General features: G+C 32.8%; 2 protein-coding genes across 2 annotated transcripts; one reads left to right on the top strand and one right to left on the bottom strand.

The window, feature by feature from the left end:
• Window positions 1-207: 207 nt before the first annotated feature.
• On the bottom strand, window positions 208-13,282 carry LOC126745287 (uncharacterized). Its single transcript, XM_050453053.1, has 7 exons — window positions 13,038-13,282; window positions 12,630-12,830; window positions 6,191-6,499; window positions 3,407-3,600; window positions 2,000-2,153; window positions 1,614-1,814; window positions 208-555 (listed from the first exon to the last, which is right to left on the bottom strand). The coding sequence occupies exons 1-7, from the start codon at window positions 13,176-13,178 to the stop codon at window positions 244-246; spliced, it is 1,512 nt and encodes a 503-aa protein (XP_050309010.1). The 5' UTR covers window positions 13,179-13,282; the 3' UTR covers window positions 208-243.
• LOC126745016 (glutathione S-transferase 1-like) lies at window positions 2,841-4,950 on the top strand. Its single transcript, XM_050452666.1, has 4 exons — window positions 2,841-2,954; window positions 3,014-3,156; window positions 4,354-4,554; window positions 4,603-4,950. Exons 1-4 carry the CDS (start codon window positions 2,930-2,932, stop codon window positions 4,909-4,911), a joined length of 678 nt encoding a protein of 225 aa, XP_050308623.1. The 5' UTR covers window positions 2,841-2,929; the 3' UTR covers window positions 4,912-4,950.
• Window positions 13,283-19,117: the final 5,835 nt, after the last annotated feature.

The following is a 19,117-nucleotide window of genomic DNA, read 5'->3' as shown; positions in this document are numbered from 1 at the left end:
ATATTGCACTAACAACACAACTGACTGAAGATGTTGCAACCGAACGCTGTAAGGGGCGCCATTAGCTATGCCTCAATAGCGTATGTTTCGGACCTTACTTTTTATTAAACAAGGAGGAGATATAAATCACTTTTCGACTTTTAATGCTTATAATTTGATATATAGTTTTGTATCATTCAGTGTAAACATCAAAACATAAAATTATCGATCTTAAAATAATAAATTTCACAATTCAAATCAAACTTATAAATGTATTTTACTATGAATCATATCCTTAAACTGATCCACGCCCGTCTGATTGGTTTCATAGTAAGGCAAATTTTGCATTCTGGACAACCAAGCGGTGATTCTGGGGTATGTATTCGACGCTATCGGTACTATGGCAGCATTGCAGCTGGATATGGTACCGACAACGTTAAAATCCGCTATGGAGAGATCGTTGCCCGCTACGTAGCTGTGGCCCTCCAAAAGGAGTTCCAGTGATTGGTATCCTTGGACGATTAGGTCAGCTTTGTCTTTTTCGATCACTTTTACTCCGCCTCTAAGTATTGCAGCCTAAAACATTCGAAATAGGTATAAGTAGGTACTTCATTGAAAGAATTTAATCAGGAGATTATATTATAACGGTCATCATTAGTACCAGAACTGAAAAGTGTGGACCAACTTGAGCAAATGGGAAAATTTTAAAATCTATAGGTTAAGGTCGAAGTTGTGCATCAATTGAGCCAAAATATTGAGACCTTGTTTCTTTAAGAAATCTTAGCATTCAAAAGCTACATGATCCGATTAGTATAATTTAGGATTCTGAGTCTTTTGATAATTTTAAAGCGGGTTTAAGTAGTACCTAAATTAGTAAAATCATTTAATTTTATATTGCGGTCAGTATAAAAACCAATAAGTTCCACTTCATTAATTTGTTTAAAAATTGCTGTCGAAAAACCAAATTGAGGTTAGGGTCAACGACAAAAGAATCAAATACAACCATCTGACAGTGAAATTAGGCGATCTGCGCATGCTAAAATAAGTTCTCATCGTTGATTGGCCCAAGCTTAAACGACCGTTAAAGCTTGCTATGGGATAAAGAAGGATAGGCATGAACTGTAGCCAATAGGATATTGCTATGTCACTCATGATATAGACTCTTTCTACTTAGATTTCAAAGCAGATTAACGAACCTCAGAAGATGAAAACGATTATTACTAAATTATTTTACTATACATAGTCAGTAATTTAACTATTGGTGGTACGTACGTCGGTATATGTACGTACATAAGTACCTAGCCAAATTAACTTGCAATGGGTGCGAGTGAAAGACAACTTGCGATTCACCAGTGTCAACTCGCTTATTGTATAGTCCAGACGTTTAATACAAATTAATTTTCATGGGATTATTTTATTGCTTTCTATCTCTTTTTGTCCACATGTTTAAATTATGTATTTTCCTTGCATCTGACAACCAGATTTTTGACAACAAACGCCTGTACTAAGAAAACAGAGCTAAGGTCGACCCATTCACTTGCAATGGGTGCAAGTATTACACACATTGCAGTCCAAGTTTCTATTAAAACTCAGTTTTTTGATAGAATAGATTAGCTGAAAAAGAATTGACTTACGATGACAGAACCCATTCGTGCAGCCAACACACTAGAATCAAAATGTAGTCTCTGGTCTATGATCGCCCTCTTTTGCGGATCCTTTGGATACAAGGCGTCATTTTTACCATATTTTGTTACCAGATATGCATTGATTGCGTGACTATCGAAAACCACCAGGTCACCATCTTCTAACGTTGGGACAGTGTGAAGAGGATTTTTCTTAAAAAATAAATAAAATCAAATTCACCCTCCGTTTTTGTGCAAAGAGGTTTTCGATGTTCGAGATAATTAAACATCTGGCGATAGTTTATAAATACATTTGTCAATAGTGGGGAAAATATTTTACTGATTAAATAATACTCTTACTAAGCATTACCTAAGTAAAGTTTAAAGCACCTACTTACCTTTAAGAACTGTGGACTTAAATGTTCACCAGCCGACAAATTCATTGGCACCAACTCAACGTTCAGATTTAAAGCAGCTATGGTGAGCAACGTAGCTCTCGAAGGTGGGCTTACATGGGCATAATATAACTTTGGTTTTGTCATTTTAAAAATTCTTCAGTAAAATGCACGTGCTTTACCAACTAATTTAAATCAATAACAAAGTGACTTGTCGAAACAAAAAGGTTCGCTTATTAATAAAAAAGGAAAGGGCCTTGAAACACCCGGCTTGAAGGAAATTGCTATTGTAATGAATTGCTTATTTGTTGTATCGGCTTATATAGGTGATATTGATTCTGTACTATCATGATGAAGCTATTAATGTTATTATCATTACGTAATGGAATTATTATTAGGTACTTATTAAGGTTTGATTTTTTGATAAGGGTTGGATATCTATTATGTGTCAAAGTGACAAGTATATCTCACCACTGAAATGTAGATCTACATTTCGAGATTGTCCTAGTAAAAATGTAGCAGAGGCACTTTCCTCTGAATGTTTCAGTTGTCAAGATGTTGGAAGACTCATCGATTCCGTGGGGGCGCGCTTCTAGTTATGCCTCAGTAGCCTGTAATTCAGACTTTCCTTAATAGGATTAAGATAAGATAATTATTCCAATGATAAGTTTGATACGAAGATAAAGCAGCCTCTCTTTACACCTCTAATACCTCAATGAGTTTGTCACAAGGTCAAACGCTCTTCTAAAGTACTACGCAACTACGATCACTATATGAATTTTAAATTACCACCGTACTAATTGCACCATCTATTACAAGATTTCGAAAGCTTTACTATATAGTCTTAATAAAAAGTGAAATTCGGACCTGTCTTACATCACTCGGGTACCATAAATGTAAATTAGCTTATAGCAGTTGGTACGTTCGTACCGGATGGTTATAAATTTAAATGTAAATAGTAAGTGAGAAGTCTGCTTGTGTTTGTTATTCATGATTAGTTTATAAGAGTTTTTATAGTTATGGTGAAAAAGCTTTATATGGTTGAGGGTAGTCCGGTGGCGAATGCGATCCTTATGGCAGCCAGAGCTTTTGATGTTGAATTGGAATTGCAGCAGCTCGATTTTGCTAAGCAAGAGTATTTAGAGGATTGGTATCTGCAGGTAATTATCAGGTTACAATTTTTTCTTGCAGTATGTTCATTTTCTACCGGTAGTTTCGGCTGTGTTGCCACGTTAGAGAAAATTTTATGAGGTTTAGGTGAAAAGGCACTTATTAACGTGAATCAATGTGAGTTTTCACAGGAAATTGCTTGTAATCGAATTTCCAACATTTAAATTATAATGGAAAAAAATTTGTTTAAAAAGAGAAATGATCCTGCAGTTGGCATAATATTTAAGAAAATAGATTTACAAACTGGCAACGATGTACAACCAACAAACTGGTGACGTTAGTATCCTCCTCATCAAATCGTACACGTGTTCAATGTGATCTAAATCTGGTAAACGGGGTGGCCACAGCAAAACAGTAACGCCTTCTTCTTGAAGAAAGTTCGTAGTATGGAATATGTAGAAAAAGTAAAACGTTGTCGTTGTTACCATATTATGCTTTAAATGTAGTCAATAATTATTAAGCCCAAAATGATTTCTTCGGGTTTAAACACTTCTTATACCAATGAATATATTTTATCGAAAATAAAAGCAAAAACATATTATTGCGTCAAAAACCTTGATGATGGCTCTTTTTTCTATAAAACTTTAGTAGTTGGTAAAGATAATTCTCATCACGAGATCAGTTTGCAAGCTAAGAGATTTTAAAGAAAAAACGAGAGAGAGAATGTCCTATGAAACCCCTTTCGCTTAAATTGCCAGACATTTCTGACACTTACGTTAACTCTTTCACATTCATGACCGGCCAATTTATTACTTGGGTTAAATACCTTAAGTTAGAAAGGGAACGACAATGCTTCACAAATCTTCCTTGCAAATGCGAAAAGGTGTAAAATAACAAAACAATCTAACAAGCCAATTGGTCTCATAAATTGATACAGTAGGAATTAACAGGTGGAAATGATCTATGTAGACTTCTCGAAGGCATTCAATAAAGTTGATCATCATATTCAGGCCTAACTGGTTTGATTGATTGATCTTTTATCACGATTATCAATGTCTCAATAAGAGGATCACCATCGAAGTGCATTTTATGACCAATCTAATCCATATAGTCCTATAGCATGATAGCAGATTACCAATGGCTTTTGCAAATGAACAAAAATTATTATCTTTAAATTCTGGTGCACCTTTAATTAATACTCAAGGTTATACTCTTGTATCTAAAATCCTTTTATATATTTTATGTAGATCAATCCTGCTCATACAGTACCGGCGCTAGACGATGATGGATTTATCGTATGGGACAGCCACGTCATTCTAATATATTTAGCAGAAACCTACGGGAGTAGCAGCACGCTGTTCTCTAATATTCCAAAAGTGAAATATAAAATTTTACAAATGCTCAATTTCAATTGCGGAACCGTTTTTAGGCGATTGAGTGATTGCCTGGTAAGTTGAATAAAACCCCTCAATATTATAAATAAGTCTCCTTTGTAGCGACCAATATTTTACGAGAATCAAAAGACGATAGAGCAAAAGTATTTGGAATCGCTCAAAGACAGTTATAAAGTCTTGGAGCGGATACTTGAATCGTCAAAGTTTATGGCCGCCGATACGATGACTATAGCTGATATAAGTTTATTTTCATCCATAGCAGTTACCGATTTAATCCTTCCAGTTACCGATGTGGAATATCCAAGACTTAGGGAATGGCTTATTGATATGAAGAACACAGATTTGTATAAAGCGGGAGAACAAGGAGTGGACACTTTAAAAAATGCATTGGATGTTATGCTTGAAATGTAGTCAAACATAAACAAAAAATAAAAGAACTAGCATGAGTTCGTTGGTTGTTTTAAGTTGTATGTACCTAAAAACTATCTGATTCGCTTTTGAAATTCATGCAATTCCCTTGTGTGGTCGAGAACGTGGTCGGAGTGACGTCAAAAGTTAGTAATATAATCCCATATAACGTATGGGGCTTGTATTACTCGCTTTTTAGTGTTCATTTATTCATCTATCGTTGATATAGTGTTCAGCACAAACAGAGAATTAGTAATTATATGAATCACTAAATTATTTTTATAGTTTTAGCATTTCCGGTTATACCGTACATAATAGAACACACTGTATATTATTAAATTTTTACCAGACATTTTGAACAATAAAAACTAATTTTTTTTATATCCTTAGAGACTTTTGAAGTTTCTTAAAAGGGACACTCGAGCGCATACCACTGTCCAAGTTTGGAAACTCCAGGTCAGCTAGTTTCTTTGAAAAAAGCTCAGAAACTTTTTGAAGCCACCCTATAGATTAACTTAATTATTTTTGCGAGTTTATCATAGAGGACACTTGAGCGCACACGTATCTGATGTAATACTTTATCGCAGATACTCTGAAAGATTGTTTAAAAACCGTAATTTATATTAAATAGAAACAAAAATAACTTTTTCAAAATCCATTCATTTAATATATCAAAACCAAGAATATTGATCAATATCCATATGTAGATGGTGTGCTAATAGTTTAATAGCAACTTCAAATTCTTTCGGCTCCCGAAAATCCTCCCAGACTTTAAACTGCGTATTATTATTGTCGGCACTTTTTTGCTCCTTATTTTTAATCAGCTGCAAAATTTCATCTTTTATTAACGGGTTTACACCAAAGCGATAATGGACACTGGATGACTTATCGAATTTCGCGATATTTTTTGATTTGTGCTTTTTTACTTTCTTCATTGCTTTTGACTTGAATTTTTGGGAAATTTGGGAATTTTGGTTTTTTGACACTATAGCCTGGAAACTTTGATAAGTGTCAAGTCGGTTCACAAAAAAAACACTGGATTGAATTAATAGACTCACATTCTTTAACAAATATTTAATCCTTGTATAAGTTTAAATTTGCTTAATCATTCTTTAAATTTCAAACGCATCGAACGCACGCAAGCTCCGGGTTGGTCAGACCGGTATACAGGCCACCTACCTAATTATATATTTTATATTTCTTACTAATAAAATGTGTAATTACAAAAAAACTTTAGGCTTAACAAATGCACTTCAATGACCGTCATGTTTGATCTCGTTTAATGCTTGCTCACAACTAACCAACCATTCTTGTACGCTTCATTTCCCTCCTTATTGATGGCAAAGGCAGGCAAAGCATTGGCTGCATCCAACCATTTCCTGATTTTTGAATATTTTCCAGAGTCAATCTCCAGCATGGTTTCCAAACTGTTGACGGTGGTAACCAAAGACATATCAGCGATCGTTAATTCATCGCCAGCGATCCATTTGGTACGTTCCAGGTAAGCGTTGATGAAGTCGTATACCTCGATGATTTTCTGTTTTTGCCATGGTGTGAGGTATTCTGTTTGGCCGTCGTAGATATGGGCTCTCTAAGATAAGGACTTATAATAGATTATTTAAAATAAAGTCGCTTGCAAACGATAAAAAACATTAATCATCTCAGAGTCAACTGTCTAATATGCCTGGAAGAAAACTTTCAGGAGCTGTATCTTAAAAAGTATCATCCCTATAAGAAAAATCATTCTTCATAAATTTGTAGATCTCACTGAAAACTATAACTTTCGTAAGAAATTTTAATATCGTCAGATTAATATTAATCGAGATATTCAGGGATAAGTGTAAGTGAGCAGTTTCAAGTTAAAAATTTACATCGAAGAAAATTTTGAAGAGCTGTAACTCAAAAACTAGTATTCTCATAAAAAATCATGTGATTCTTAATAATATGATAATAACTTATAAAATTGTCGGATCGGTATTAACCGAGATATTCAGGGATCAGTGTAAGTGAGCAGTTCCAAGTCTAATTTACATTGAAGAAAATTTTGAAGAGCTGTAACTCAAAAAATATCAGTCCCACAAAAAAATCATATGAATCATAATTGTAGATCTTATTAAAGACTACAACTTTAGTAATAACTTATAAGATCATCGGATCAGTATTAACTGATATATTGAGGGACAAGTGTAAGTGAGCGGTTCCAAATCTAATTTACCAATGAACTTTTTTAAACTTTTAAGTGCAAATTACTGGCGTTTGCAGACGACAAAATTGTCTTCCGATCTATTGCTTCTACTGCAAAAATTATTTTGTTAAGTCAATATTAAAATACTGCTCTACATTTAAAATGTGGAAATTGAAAAGGAAATTAAAATTTCTTATGATAAAACAAAAAAGAACAAATCGTTCTATAGGAAGCTCAGTACCTCCACTAAAACTTCTTTATACATAACTATGTATAACTGATCGCAAAGTCGATATATAAAATATCAGCAAGGACTTGGTACTGGGTCTCTGACAATCAGTGGCCGAATGACAACCGTATCATCTGCATTGAATATAACTGACCGATCTGAATGAAGAGCATAAGGGGTCAAGTGTCTGATATCTTATAATTTAATTGTAACTGATTTAAAAGTTTTGATGATAACTTTTGGATCCTAGTATACACGCCTGGCAAATTTCTTTCTTCAGTGCCCAAGAACTAACGCTATAACATGCAACAAAAATTCACATGATTATTTTATAACGGACAAACTATTAAGTTACCGATGTCTCATGTGTCGCTAAAACTGTTCATTTTCTTGTAATTAGACTACGATGGTTTTCCTGTATTTCTATATATCAAGAATTTATTTACATCTGATCCAAAAGCTTTTATAATAGACTAAGTAATGATACAACTCCCAGTCTCTTCTAACATAATATACACGACTGACAAAGTTCTTGTTTGAGTGCCGAAGAACGCATGCCTTAACATGCAATAGCAGTTAAAGAGAGAACGACAACGTATCATCTTTCCTAATTTGCAGTTTTCTAGCAGGATTAATTTTAAGAAAAATGCAATTTTCTTAAGATTCATTGGACCTCTTTATAACTTGTGACGGGTATTATATATATTAATAAAAAAAGGGAAAAATTAGACTTTCGTACGTTATAGTTACTGGTTTTTGGTTTTTATTTCTATATTTGCTTTTCATGTTATAATAAAAAAAAATCATTAAATATACATTGGTTAATATTAAGGATTAGAATTAATTTTTTTGAAATTGACTGACTATACAATAAAATTTTTTTTGCAGACCCTAACTCAGTCTACAACTTGACTCTCTACACATTATTTGATTTAGCCAATAAGAATTTTTTTAAAGATCCATTCATTAAAAGTCAAGAAATTGGAATTTTAATTCCAGGCGTGTCTGTACGTTACAAAATACTTTATCTCTGATGGGCAAGTGAATATCTTGGATTCTAGTTGTCAAAATTTCGCAGTTATTGACTCATGGACTACTCGGAAGACCTTTTTAGTCTTTTCTGAAGAAATTACTAAGATTCGTTCACTAAAAGTAAAAAAATTGGAATTTCTAGTTCAGAAGTGCCTGTAAGAAATAAAATATTTTGTTTCTTATTGGGAAGTGAATATCTTGAACTGTGGTAGTCAACATTTTGTAGTTATTGATTTATGGAGTAGTCTCAAGATCCTTTCAGTCTTTTCTAAAGTATTAACTATAATCCGTTCATTAAAAGTCAAGAAATTGGAATTTTTATTCCAGGAGTGCCTGTAAGTAACAAAATACTTTATCTCTGATGGGCAAGTGAATATCTTGGATTCTAGTTGTCAAAATTTCGCAGTTTTTGACTCATGGACTACTCTTAAGATCCTTTTAGTCTTTTCTAAAGAAATTACTAAAATTCGTTCACTAAAAGTCAAAAAATTGGAATTTGTAGTTTAGAAGTGCCTGGAAGAAATAAAATATTTTGTTTCTTATTGGGAAGTGAATATCTTGAACTGTAGTAGTCAACATTTTGTAGTTATTGATTTATGGAGTAGTCTCAAGATCCTTTCAGTCTTTTCTAAAGTATTAACTATAATCCGTTCATTAAAAGTCAAGAAATTGGAATTTTTATTCCAGGAGTGCCTGTAAGTAACAAAATACTTTATCTCTGATGGGCAAGTGAATATCTTGGATTCTAGTTGTCAAAATTTCGCAGTTTTTGACTCATGGACTACTCTTAAGATCCTTTTAGTCTTTTCTAAAGAAATTACTAAAATTCGTTCACTAAAAGTCAAAAAATTGGAATTTGTAGTTTAGAAGTGCCTGGAAGAAATAAAATATTTTGTTTCTTATTGGCAAGTGAATATCTTGAACTGTAGTAGTCAAAATTGTCTTCCATCTATTGCTTCTACTGCTAATATTATTTTGTTAATTCAATATTAGAATACTGCTCTACATTTAAAATGTGGAAATTGAAAAGGAAATTAAAATTTCTTATGATAAAACAAAAAAGAACATCGGTCTATAGGAAGCTCAGTACCTCCACTAAAACTTCTTTATACATAACTATGTATAACTGATCGCAAAGTCGATATAGAAAATATCAGCAAGGACTTGGTACTGGGTCTCTGACAATCAGTGGCCAAATGACAACCGTATCATCTGCATTGAATATAATTGACCGATCTGAATGAAGAGCTTAAGGGGTCAAGTGTCTGATATCTTATAATTTATGTAACTGTTAATTGTAACTGATTTAAAAGTTTTGATGATAACTTTTGTATCCTAGTATACACGCCTGGCAAATTTCTTTGTTCAGTGTCCAAGAACTAACGCTACAACATGCAACAAAAATTCACATGATTATTCATAATGGACAAACTATTAAGTTACCGATGTCTCATGTGTCGCTAAAACTGTTCATTTTCTTGTAATTAGACTACGATGGTTTTCCTGTATTTCTATATATCAAGAATTTATTTACATCTGATCCAAAAGCTTTTATAATAGACTAAGCAATGATAAAACTCCCAGTCTCTTCTAACATAATATACACGACTGACAAAGTTCTTGTTTGAGTGCCGAAGAACGCATGCCTTAACATGCAATAGCAGTTAAAGAGAGAACGACAACGTATCATCTTTCCTAATTTGCAGTTTCCTAGCATGATTAATTTTAAGAAAAATGCAATTTTCTTAAGATTCATTGGACCTCTTTATAACTTGTGACGGGTATTATATATATTAATAAAAAAAGGGAAAAATTAGACTTTCGTACGTTGTAGTTACTGGTTTTTGGTTTTTATTTCTATATTTGCTTTTCCTGTTATAATAAAAAAAAAATCATTAAATATACATTGGTTAATATTAAGGATTAGAATTAATTTTTTTGAAATTGACTGACTATACAGTAAAATTTTTTTGCAGACCCTAACTCAGTCTACAACTTGACTCTCTACACATTATTTGATTTAGCCAATAAGAACTTTTTTAAAGATCCATTCATTAAAAGTCAAGAAATTGGAATTTTAATTCCAGGCGTGTCTGTACGTTACAAAATACTTTATCTCTGATGGGCAAGTGAATATCTTGGATTCTAGTTGTCAAAATTTCGCAGTTATTGACTCATGGACTACTCGGAAGACCTTTTTAGTCTTTTCTGAAGAAATTACTAAGATTCGTTCACTAAAAGTAAAAAAAATTGGAATTTCTAGTTCAGAAGTGCCTGTAAGAAATAAAATATTTTGTTTCTTATTGGGAAGTGAATATCTTGAACTGTAGTAGTCAACATTTTGTAGTTATTGATTTATGGAGTAGTCTCAAGATCCTTTCAGTCTTTTCTAAAGTATTAACTATAATCCGTTCATTAAAAGTCAAGAAATTGGAATTTTTATTCCAGGAGTGCCTGTAAGTAACAAAATACTTTATCTCTGATGGGCAAGTAAATATCTTGGATTCTAGTTGTCAAAATTTCGCAGTTTTTGACTCATGGACTACTCTTAAGATCCCTTTAGTCTTTTCTAAAGAAATTACTAAAATTCGTTCACTAAAAGTCAAAAAATTGGAATTTGTAGTTTAGAAGTGCCTGGAAGAAATAAAATATTTTGTTTCTTATTGGCAAGTGAATATCTTGAACTGTAGTAGTCAAAATTGTCTTCCGATCTATTGCTTCTACTGCTAATATTATTTTGTTAATTCAATATTAGAATACTGCTCTACATTTAAAATGTGGAAATTGAAAAGGAAATTAAAATTTCTTATGATAAAACAAAAAAGAACATCGGTCTATAGGAAGCTCAGTACCTCCACTAAAACTTCTTTATACATAACTATGTATAACTGATCGCAAAGTCGATATAGAAAATATCAGCAAGGACTTGGTACTGGGTCTCTGACAATCAGTGCCCGAATGATAACCGTATCATCTGCATTGAATATAACTGACCGATCTGAATGAAGAGCATAAGGGGTCAAGTGTCTGATATCTTATAATTTAATTGTAACTGATTTAAAAGTTTTGATGATAACTTTTGGATCCTAGTATACACGCCTGGCAAATTTCTTTGTTCAGTGCCTAAGAACTACAACATGCTACAACATGCAACAAAAATTCACATGATTATTCATAACGGACAAACTATTAAGTTACCGATGTCTCATGTGTCGCTAAAACTGTTCATTTTCTTGTAATTAGACTACGATGGTTTTCCTGTATTTCTATATATCAAGAATTTATTTACATCTGATCCAAAAGCTTTTATAATAGACTAAGTAATGATACAACTCCCAGTCTCTTCTAACATAATATACAGGACTGACAAAGTTCTTGTTTGAGTGCCGAAGAACGCATGCCTTAACATGCAATAGCAGTTAAAGAGAGAACGACAACGTATCATCTTTCCTAATTTGCATTGAATAGTATAGAGAGTATACTCGGCTTCATCCAACTAGTTGAGAAACAAGAAATATGGCTATCAGAATATGTCCTATTTTTGTAACTTTGAGGCCAAAAAAAAATATAAGAAATTTTTTTTGGAAAAAATGAATAGCATTTTCGTAATGTACGGGTCGAAATCTATAAGAAAACAAATTTTCAAGAAGATTTAAAAACAAAAATTTTTTTCCCTGAAAAAAATGCATACAAATAATGGTCGTCAAAATTTTCAAAGTTCGAAGAACAGAAAATCTCTCAAATCTTTTTGAAAATTTGTTTTCTTATAGATTTCGACCCGTACACTACAAAAATGCTATTCATTTTTTCCAAAAAAATTTTCTTATATTTTTTTTGACCTCATTACACTCAAGACCTCGTTGGCCGGACGGGTATAGCAATAATATATTATAGGAAGTATTCAAAATTATGAATGGTAAATTGTTAATGAAACATGTGCATATATCCCAAACTATTTCCTGTTTTCAGACCTACATCCCAATCTACTTTGAGTTATTATTGATTTCTACTTAGACAAAATTGTTTTTTTCGATTTTTTCGAATATTTAGTCCCACGGGACCGTAGTAGTAAAAGTTACTAAGTCAAGTTTGATATTAATCCAAGACTATCCCCTGTCAAATAATTTTATTCTTCAATTAAAAATTTCGTTTTTTTCATCATTCATAAAATTACTTTATCCCTTACTTACTAAGAGCTTTAATTGATTAAAAACTTGAATAGTTTTATTTGAGCATAAGTTCTTCACATACTCACCATAATAGTTTGATACTCACATAAGTAATTTTCAATATCGCAAATGCAACTCCGCTATCAAAATGAAGTCGAGAATCGATCAAGGATCGCTTGACCAAATCTTTTGGATACAACGAATCGTTCTTTCCATATTTCGACACCAAGTAAGCGTTTATGGCGTGGCTGTCCGTTATTATAACTCCATCGTCATCCAAGGTCGGAATGGTGTGTGTTGGGTTAATCTAAAAATAGGATTTTTTTTTTTTAAATATGGAGAAAAGCAAATGGAATGATCAGTATTTTTAGTCTATCAAGATCAATTTAATTTATCGTAAAGGGATTCAAATTTTAGGATTTTTACGAACAGCAGCAAAAATTTCGATAAATTTACCATAAAAAAAAAATAGACTGTCAAGTCCAAACTACTTAACGGACAATCTGTATATTACCTTTAGGAACTGAGGTGTATGATGTTCTCCAGTTGCCAAATCAATATGCTTGAGATTCAATTTCACTCCGATTGACTCGGCTGTTACCAGGACAGCCCTACATGCAGGACTTTCGATGGCATAATATAAAACCTTTGGCATTTCTACACTAAACTAAACAAATCTGTGCGTCTGCTATGAAATAACGGTGTTTAATAATGTTTGTTCGTAAACGGCTATTTTTAATCTTTTATCTTGTTTACCAACTCACCTATAATATCGCATATATTAGGGAGAAATGTCAGCATTATGTTGTATATATATATAGCCCACGGTTTGAAAGCTATATATAGGCTATAGGTGAGCCATCTCACGATAAATTATGAAACCCATTAGAAAATTGAAGTCGTGTAGGGAGAATAGGAAAACATCAATAATTGGCCTCTAATATATAGCGAATTATTATTTATTCCGATAGCTATATAGTTTTGCAATTTAGTCCTGTATAGGTTTAAGTATAGATACCTCATTTTTTTCGGCAGTAGATTTATTTAAAAAAAATTACAGGTTTGGAGGGCTGGACAAACCCCAACACACTTTTGGGGTAATTTAATGCAGCTGAACAAAGAACTTCTCTGGTCTAACACCTTCATAGTCAAGACATGTAATTGTCAAATTAGAATCACACCTTTCCTCTTGGCCAAAACGTGCATTGTCTAAACATTTTTTATTACCAATATAATAACCATATAAAAGAAACTTATACTTTGTGTATTAATTGTGCTAACCGGAATGTGCTTAAGCAGTTTTCCAGCAGAAACATTCGAAGCTATATTAAACCGAATTGACCAACCGAATTATTTTGGCGTTCACAAGATCGAATGGAAAATAAGCCTGAATCCACATTGATACGTAATTACGGAACCGTTGGGACCACGTGGTCGCTATCAGCCAATAAGAAACCCAAAATCGGGTCAACGGATTACCGTAATTACGTATCAATGTGGATTCAGGCTAAGAGTAATTGAGCCTTAAAAATCGTCTGGTACCGAGAGAATTATTCCACCAACGATGCAACGACGACCAGAAACTCTAATAAATGAGTTAACTTTAGTAGCTAATAATAAGGTTTTGGAGCGGCCAGCAAAATCACCTGATCTAGGCAGAAAGAACTAAATCTGTTTAAACTTTTGAAGTCCTTAAAGGATGAACCAACATCAGATGGGAGACAATTGATAATTATCAATGAATATAATATACTTTTTGGGTATATCGACATAGTATCTGCTGGGACTTAATAGTCGGTTCTAAAAATGTTCATTCACCTTTTGGTTCTTTGGTTGTGTCTTTCTCTCGCTCTCATGATGCCTACTTTAAGTGTTTCCAATTGAAGACCAAGAAAAGGTTACAAAAATCAGCAGTATTTAAGTGATTTATTGAGACTTTTGAGGCCTCAATAATCTAACTTAATTTGAGCAAATACCATTCGCAAATATCGTTAGGAATTTCGGGCCAGAAAAGTTATCTCAAACGAGTTGATTAATACAGTCTCCACCAAAGTTTTGACTAAAAAGATTGCTTCAACTTTAAAGTTAGGCTTCAGGTATGGGTGACAATTAGTAATTTACTGAATCTATGCTTTTTGGGTGCATATTATTGTGCTAAGTGGATTAAATGTTGATCCTCCTTTTTTTGGTTCTTTCACTGACTCTCTAGCTATGTGATTTCTTTAAACCCAGTTTCTTTTCTACCTAACTCATCCAAGAAATCTACGGTATTTAACTGCTTTGATGATATATTGTGAGAAATTCGGTCAGAAGCAGCTTAGCCAACGATAATCAACTAGCAACCAAATTTAGCATTTAGCAAATATCATTAGGAAATTCATGCCTGAAAAATAAATGTAAGTGATTTATCAATAAATATTCCATCAAAGGCTTTAGCAATAGCTATAAAAAAGGTTACTAGCTTTTAGTTCAGGAACTTTGTCAGTCATTATAACAGTCTCTTTCTCTACAATTCAGTGACCTCTTAAGCTATGTGTTTTTCTTTTGGTTTAATATCCTATTTCCAAGTACGTCAAGCAATGTTAAGCAAATTAATGATTGTTCTAGCAAAAATCCTTGTGGTTTAAAAATCTTCACATTGACTCTCTCTCTGTTTCTCTGTATTGATGCCTACTCTAAGAGTTTCCAATTGAAGACCAAGAAATATCAGCAGTATTTAAGTGATTTGATGTAACACTCTTGAGGCAGGTCATTTCACGCAATTAAATGATGATTCCATTATTGGATCTTCGATGATTCCACTATGAGTGAAGAATGTATTGCAGAAGGATTATCTGATTACTATGACTCACTTCAACCTTCCTTCACCCACCAGCGATCCCTAGAGGTATTTGACTAGTTTTTCTTCATTCAATTTCACTTAACCTTCTGACCATCATATTCAAATGCCTAGAAGTTGCTTAAGTGAAAATCACCAAGCAATTTTTGTTGTGCTAATCTCTGACTACTTACTTTTACACCCACTAACATTGTAGTGGAAAACAGCTCCCATTCCTATGCAATATTTTATGATTTGTCAAGGGAATTTGTTGTATAGACTATTGATTCAAAAGCTTCTGGTGCTGTGTTTAATCTTTCTATGAACTTTTTATTAACAAGCGTTTTTGATTTAATAGATGCTCAAATAGTTTAAATACGTGCAATCATTAACGAAATAATTTCTGAGTATCGCCATATGGTTTACAAAACTAAAGTGAGGTATACTTTTACACTCCATCCAGCTAAGAGACTTATTTGAAGACGTTCTTGAGTTTGAAGCTACTGCAGTATGTAACTTGCAATACACATACACCACTTTAACCAACGGTTATCGGTTTTCCAGGTGATCCATAACCATATAAGATCCTGAGTAAGGTGCAGACTAGTGGAAGCTTTCAGGATCTAAGGCAAATGTAATTGTAGTGTGTGCAAATTACTTACTATTTTCATCGGAGTCCTGCAATCGCATACTCAGTATATGTCTTCAATACTGTAGATTCCGCGTGACTGTATATTATGGACGTCTGTAATGAAATCCAGAATATGCCAATGGGATTTATCACGCCATTTCTATCTAGATTTAGTTCTCTGAAATAGATTGGTCTAAGTGAGTTCCACCACTGTATCCATATTATCACCAGGAGCAAGTGATAAATTGCTGCTTCATTCATAGCTGTTCCTTGATGAGTAAAGAGTATTAGACACCCCTATCGGATATCTCATGTATAACATTAGTCAACACCAAGATAATTATTACGAAGGATAAAAAATGATTGCTCGTTGAACTGAAATCTTTGGTATGTTCACGAATGTTATAGACCTCGATCGTTAGTTCTGTAGAAATATCCAGTTCCTCCTGTGTTTTGTGTTTTATGTGTGAACAAATTCTTAAATTCTTTGAAAGCAGCTTACATTTCCATGCAACATTCTATGATTTGCCACAGGGACGAAAGGTCGAATCGTTGACGTAATAATTTCTGATTATGGCTATCTGGTTTACACGGTATCATTTTACGCTTCAAAAATATGTGACAAAAGTGTGTACAGTAAGACCTATTTCTGCGAAAGCTTCTGGTGCTGGTTTTTTAAAAATTTTGGTGTACACTAGTTATTAGTAAGCGTTTCTGAGTTGATGATGCTGAAACGGGCAAAACAGGTGTTTGATCATTGACGTAACAATTTCTGATTATAGATATCTGGCTAATAGAACCAGGGTGAACTATACTTTTTTTCAAGCCCTTGAAGACAGCTTACATTTCCATATAATATTTTATGATTTGTCAAGGGCATTTGAGCGTGTAAGGCGTGATTCTAGTTGTAAGCAAGTAAACAGTTGAATTTCAGAATTGTTTGTTGATTTTTACGGTTCGGATGATGCTCAAATGGGCGAAACACGTGTGTAATCATTGACGTAACAGTCTTTGATTATCGCCATCTGGTTTACAATACTAGATCGAGGTATACTTTCACACTCCACTAAGACTACAGTTAAGGATTTATGTGGAGAGATTCTTTTGAAAGCAGTTTATAGATTTTTTAAAGGCATTTGATTCAGTACTCTTTGTACTGGCATTGGTCTCACTCAACTTATTATTGGATAAAACTGGTACTGGATCTGAAGAGAGAAAAAATCAGATTTACAAGGCATGTACTGTACGTCGATGGCTTGAAGCTGATAGCCAAAGATGACAAACGCCACTAGATATAGTGAAAGAATTTAGCAATGTATGGAGATAGGAATTGAGGACACAAAAGAACAGTCATCAGATCTTTTGAAGAATACGAAATATATAAATATAATGAAAGAGAAACTTAGCCAGGAATACCTAACAGTTCCGATGCAATAGTATATTTTATACCTTATACACAAGTACAGCAGCTAAATACTTATGCGAAAAAATTCTTGATGCCTTTAATTCTATGATTTGTCACAGGTATTTTTTATTGTGTAAATTAAAATTGGTTATCAGTCTTAAAGGTCGAAAATGTGCAACTACTTTTAAATAATAATAATAATATAATAACAATATTTTGTATGTCAGACCGCCTTTGCTTATAGGCCTTAGTTGAAATATCGATGGTATTTGTTATTGTAACATGACATGCAGAATTATCATCCGAATAGCTTATCTAGCCAAACTTATTATTGTAATATTAATGTAACCCAATTTATTATATGCCAATTAATTGTATAAATTTGCCTTATAAGCATGATTGATGAATCATGATAAAAAGCTTTTAAAAACTTACTTTAAGAAAGTTCTCACTCAAATGTTCCTTTTTTCCTGTATTTATTTCTTTCAGCTCCAAACTGATGCCAATACTTTTGGCTGTGATCATTACGGCCCTGCAAGGGGGGCTAAAAACGTTACCGTATAATATTAAAGGCATTTTAACCAAGTTATTTAAAAAAAAAAATGATTGCAAACTTCTATTATATGTACCTAAGTAATATCTGAATTTGCACTTAATGTTGCAGAGATAGCATTGTTTAAAGTAAATGTTTAAAGTGTTTTGTTTTTTTTAACAACAATTTATTTGTTATGTAAGATCGAAATTCGTGCTTTTTACATTTCTCCTAAACGTCCTGAACTAAACGTAACATTACCTTCTTCTATGCCCAGCTTTTTCATATTTTTTAGGATATTGACGGTAATTTTTTAGGCAATTAAAAATTTTAAATCATTAATCATTAACCACCTGGAATTAATGAAATTCTTACTTTAATTGTTTAAATTTAATCAAAGAATTGACTTCAGCCTGTAGTATAGATTTCAGGTAGTTGAATCCAGTTTTTTAAATTCAAGACAAAAAAAAACAATAAAGTGAAAAATAATAAAAAAATTAAATAAGAAAACTGAGAAAACTAACACACACTTAAAAAAAACAGAGGAATAATGCTCGTAAAGTGACGCTCCATGAACGAAAAAATAAATTATCCTTCTTAAATCTTCTTTTAATAAGGGAAAATAATAGCATTGACGTCAAAAAACATTTCTTTATTATAGTGTTGATAAGAAAATGTGGTAGGAAATTGACACCCTCTGTATTGACTTTGCCAAGGCGTTTGATAGAGTGAGTCACAGTATATTTACAAGGTACAAAATAAGGTTTTTCCAATTTCTGTCCTCTATAGATGATATAAAAGTGGAGCTATTTCTTCTGTTAATGACTGTATTAACTTGCAATCAGATTTGCCCAAACTGGAGCGAAGGTGTAAGAGAGTAGCTGTCATGTTTAACGAAAAATTAAAAATAAATTTTTTCTAGAAGTTCGAATTACCCTTTCTCCTCAATTGCCTAGAAGAAACAATAAATTTACTTCAATTTCCCAAGAAATTGATGCAAAAAATTAAAAACACATACTTAAGAAGAACTTGAAATAATGTCCGTAAAGTGACGCTTTTACTGTTCTTTGACACCATAATGAGAAACATCTTTAAACTTTAAAAACTGAACCTTTTATTCCCTTTAAGGCACAAGAAACGACTTTTTAAGTCAAGAGGAGAAATGAAAAATTATTTCTTCTAGACGATTAAATTATCATTCTTCCTCT

Source organism: Anthonomus grandis, chromosome 15 (genome assembly GCF_022605725.1).
Source record: "Anthonomus grandis grandis chromosome 15, icAntGran1.3, whole genome shotgun sequence".
Classification (NCBI taxonomy): Eukaryota; Metazoa; Arthropoda; class Insecta; order Coleoptera; family Curculionidae; genus Anthonomus; species Anthonomus grandis.
This window is presented reverse-complemented; position numbering and strand designations above follow the sequence as displayed.

Excerpts from the sequence above, each read along its gene's own strand:
- LOC126745016 (XM_050452666.1), top strand. The coding sequence starts at position 2,930 with ATGGTTATAAATTTAAATGTAAATA. Across the intron at positions 2,955-3,013 it reads TATAAATTTAAATGTAAATA|TTATGGTGAAAAAGCTTTAT; the intron begins GTAAGTGAGAAG and ends GAGTTTTTATAG. Across the intron at positions 3,157-4,353 it reads TAGAGGATTGGTATCTGCAG|ATCAATCCTGCTCATACAGT; the intron begins GTAATTATCAGG and ends TATTTTATGTAG.
- LOC126745287 (XM_050453053.1), bottom strand. The coding sequence starts at position 13,178 with ATGCCAAAGGTTTTATATTATGCCATCGAAAGTCCTGCATGTAGGGCT. Across the intron at positions 3,601-6,190 it reads GGTTAGTTGTGAGCAAGCAT|CATAATATGGTAACAACGAC; the intron begins TAAACGAGATCA and ends CTACATTTAAAG. Across the intron at positions 2,154-3,406 it reads TTGTACATCGTTGCCAGTTT|AATTTTTAAAATGACAAAAC; the intron begins GTAAATCTATTT and ends ATTTTACTGAAG.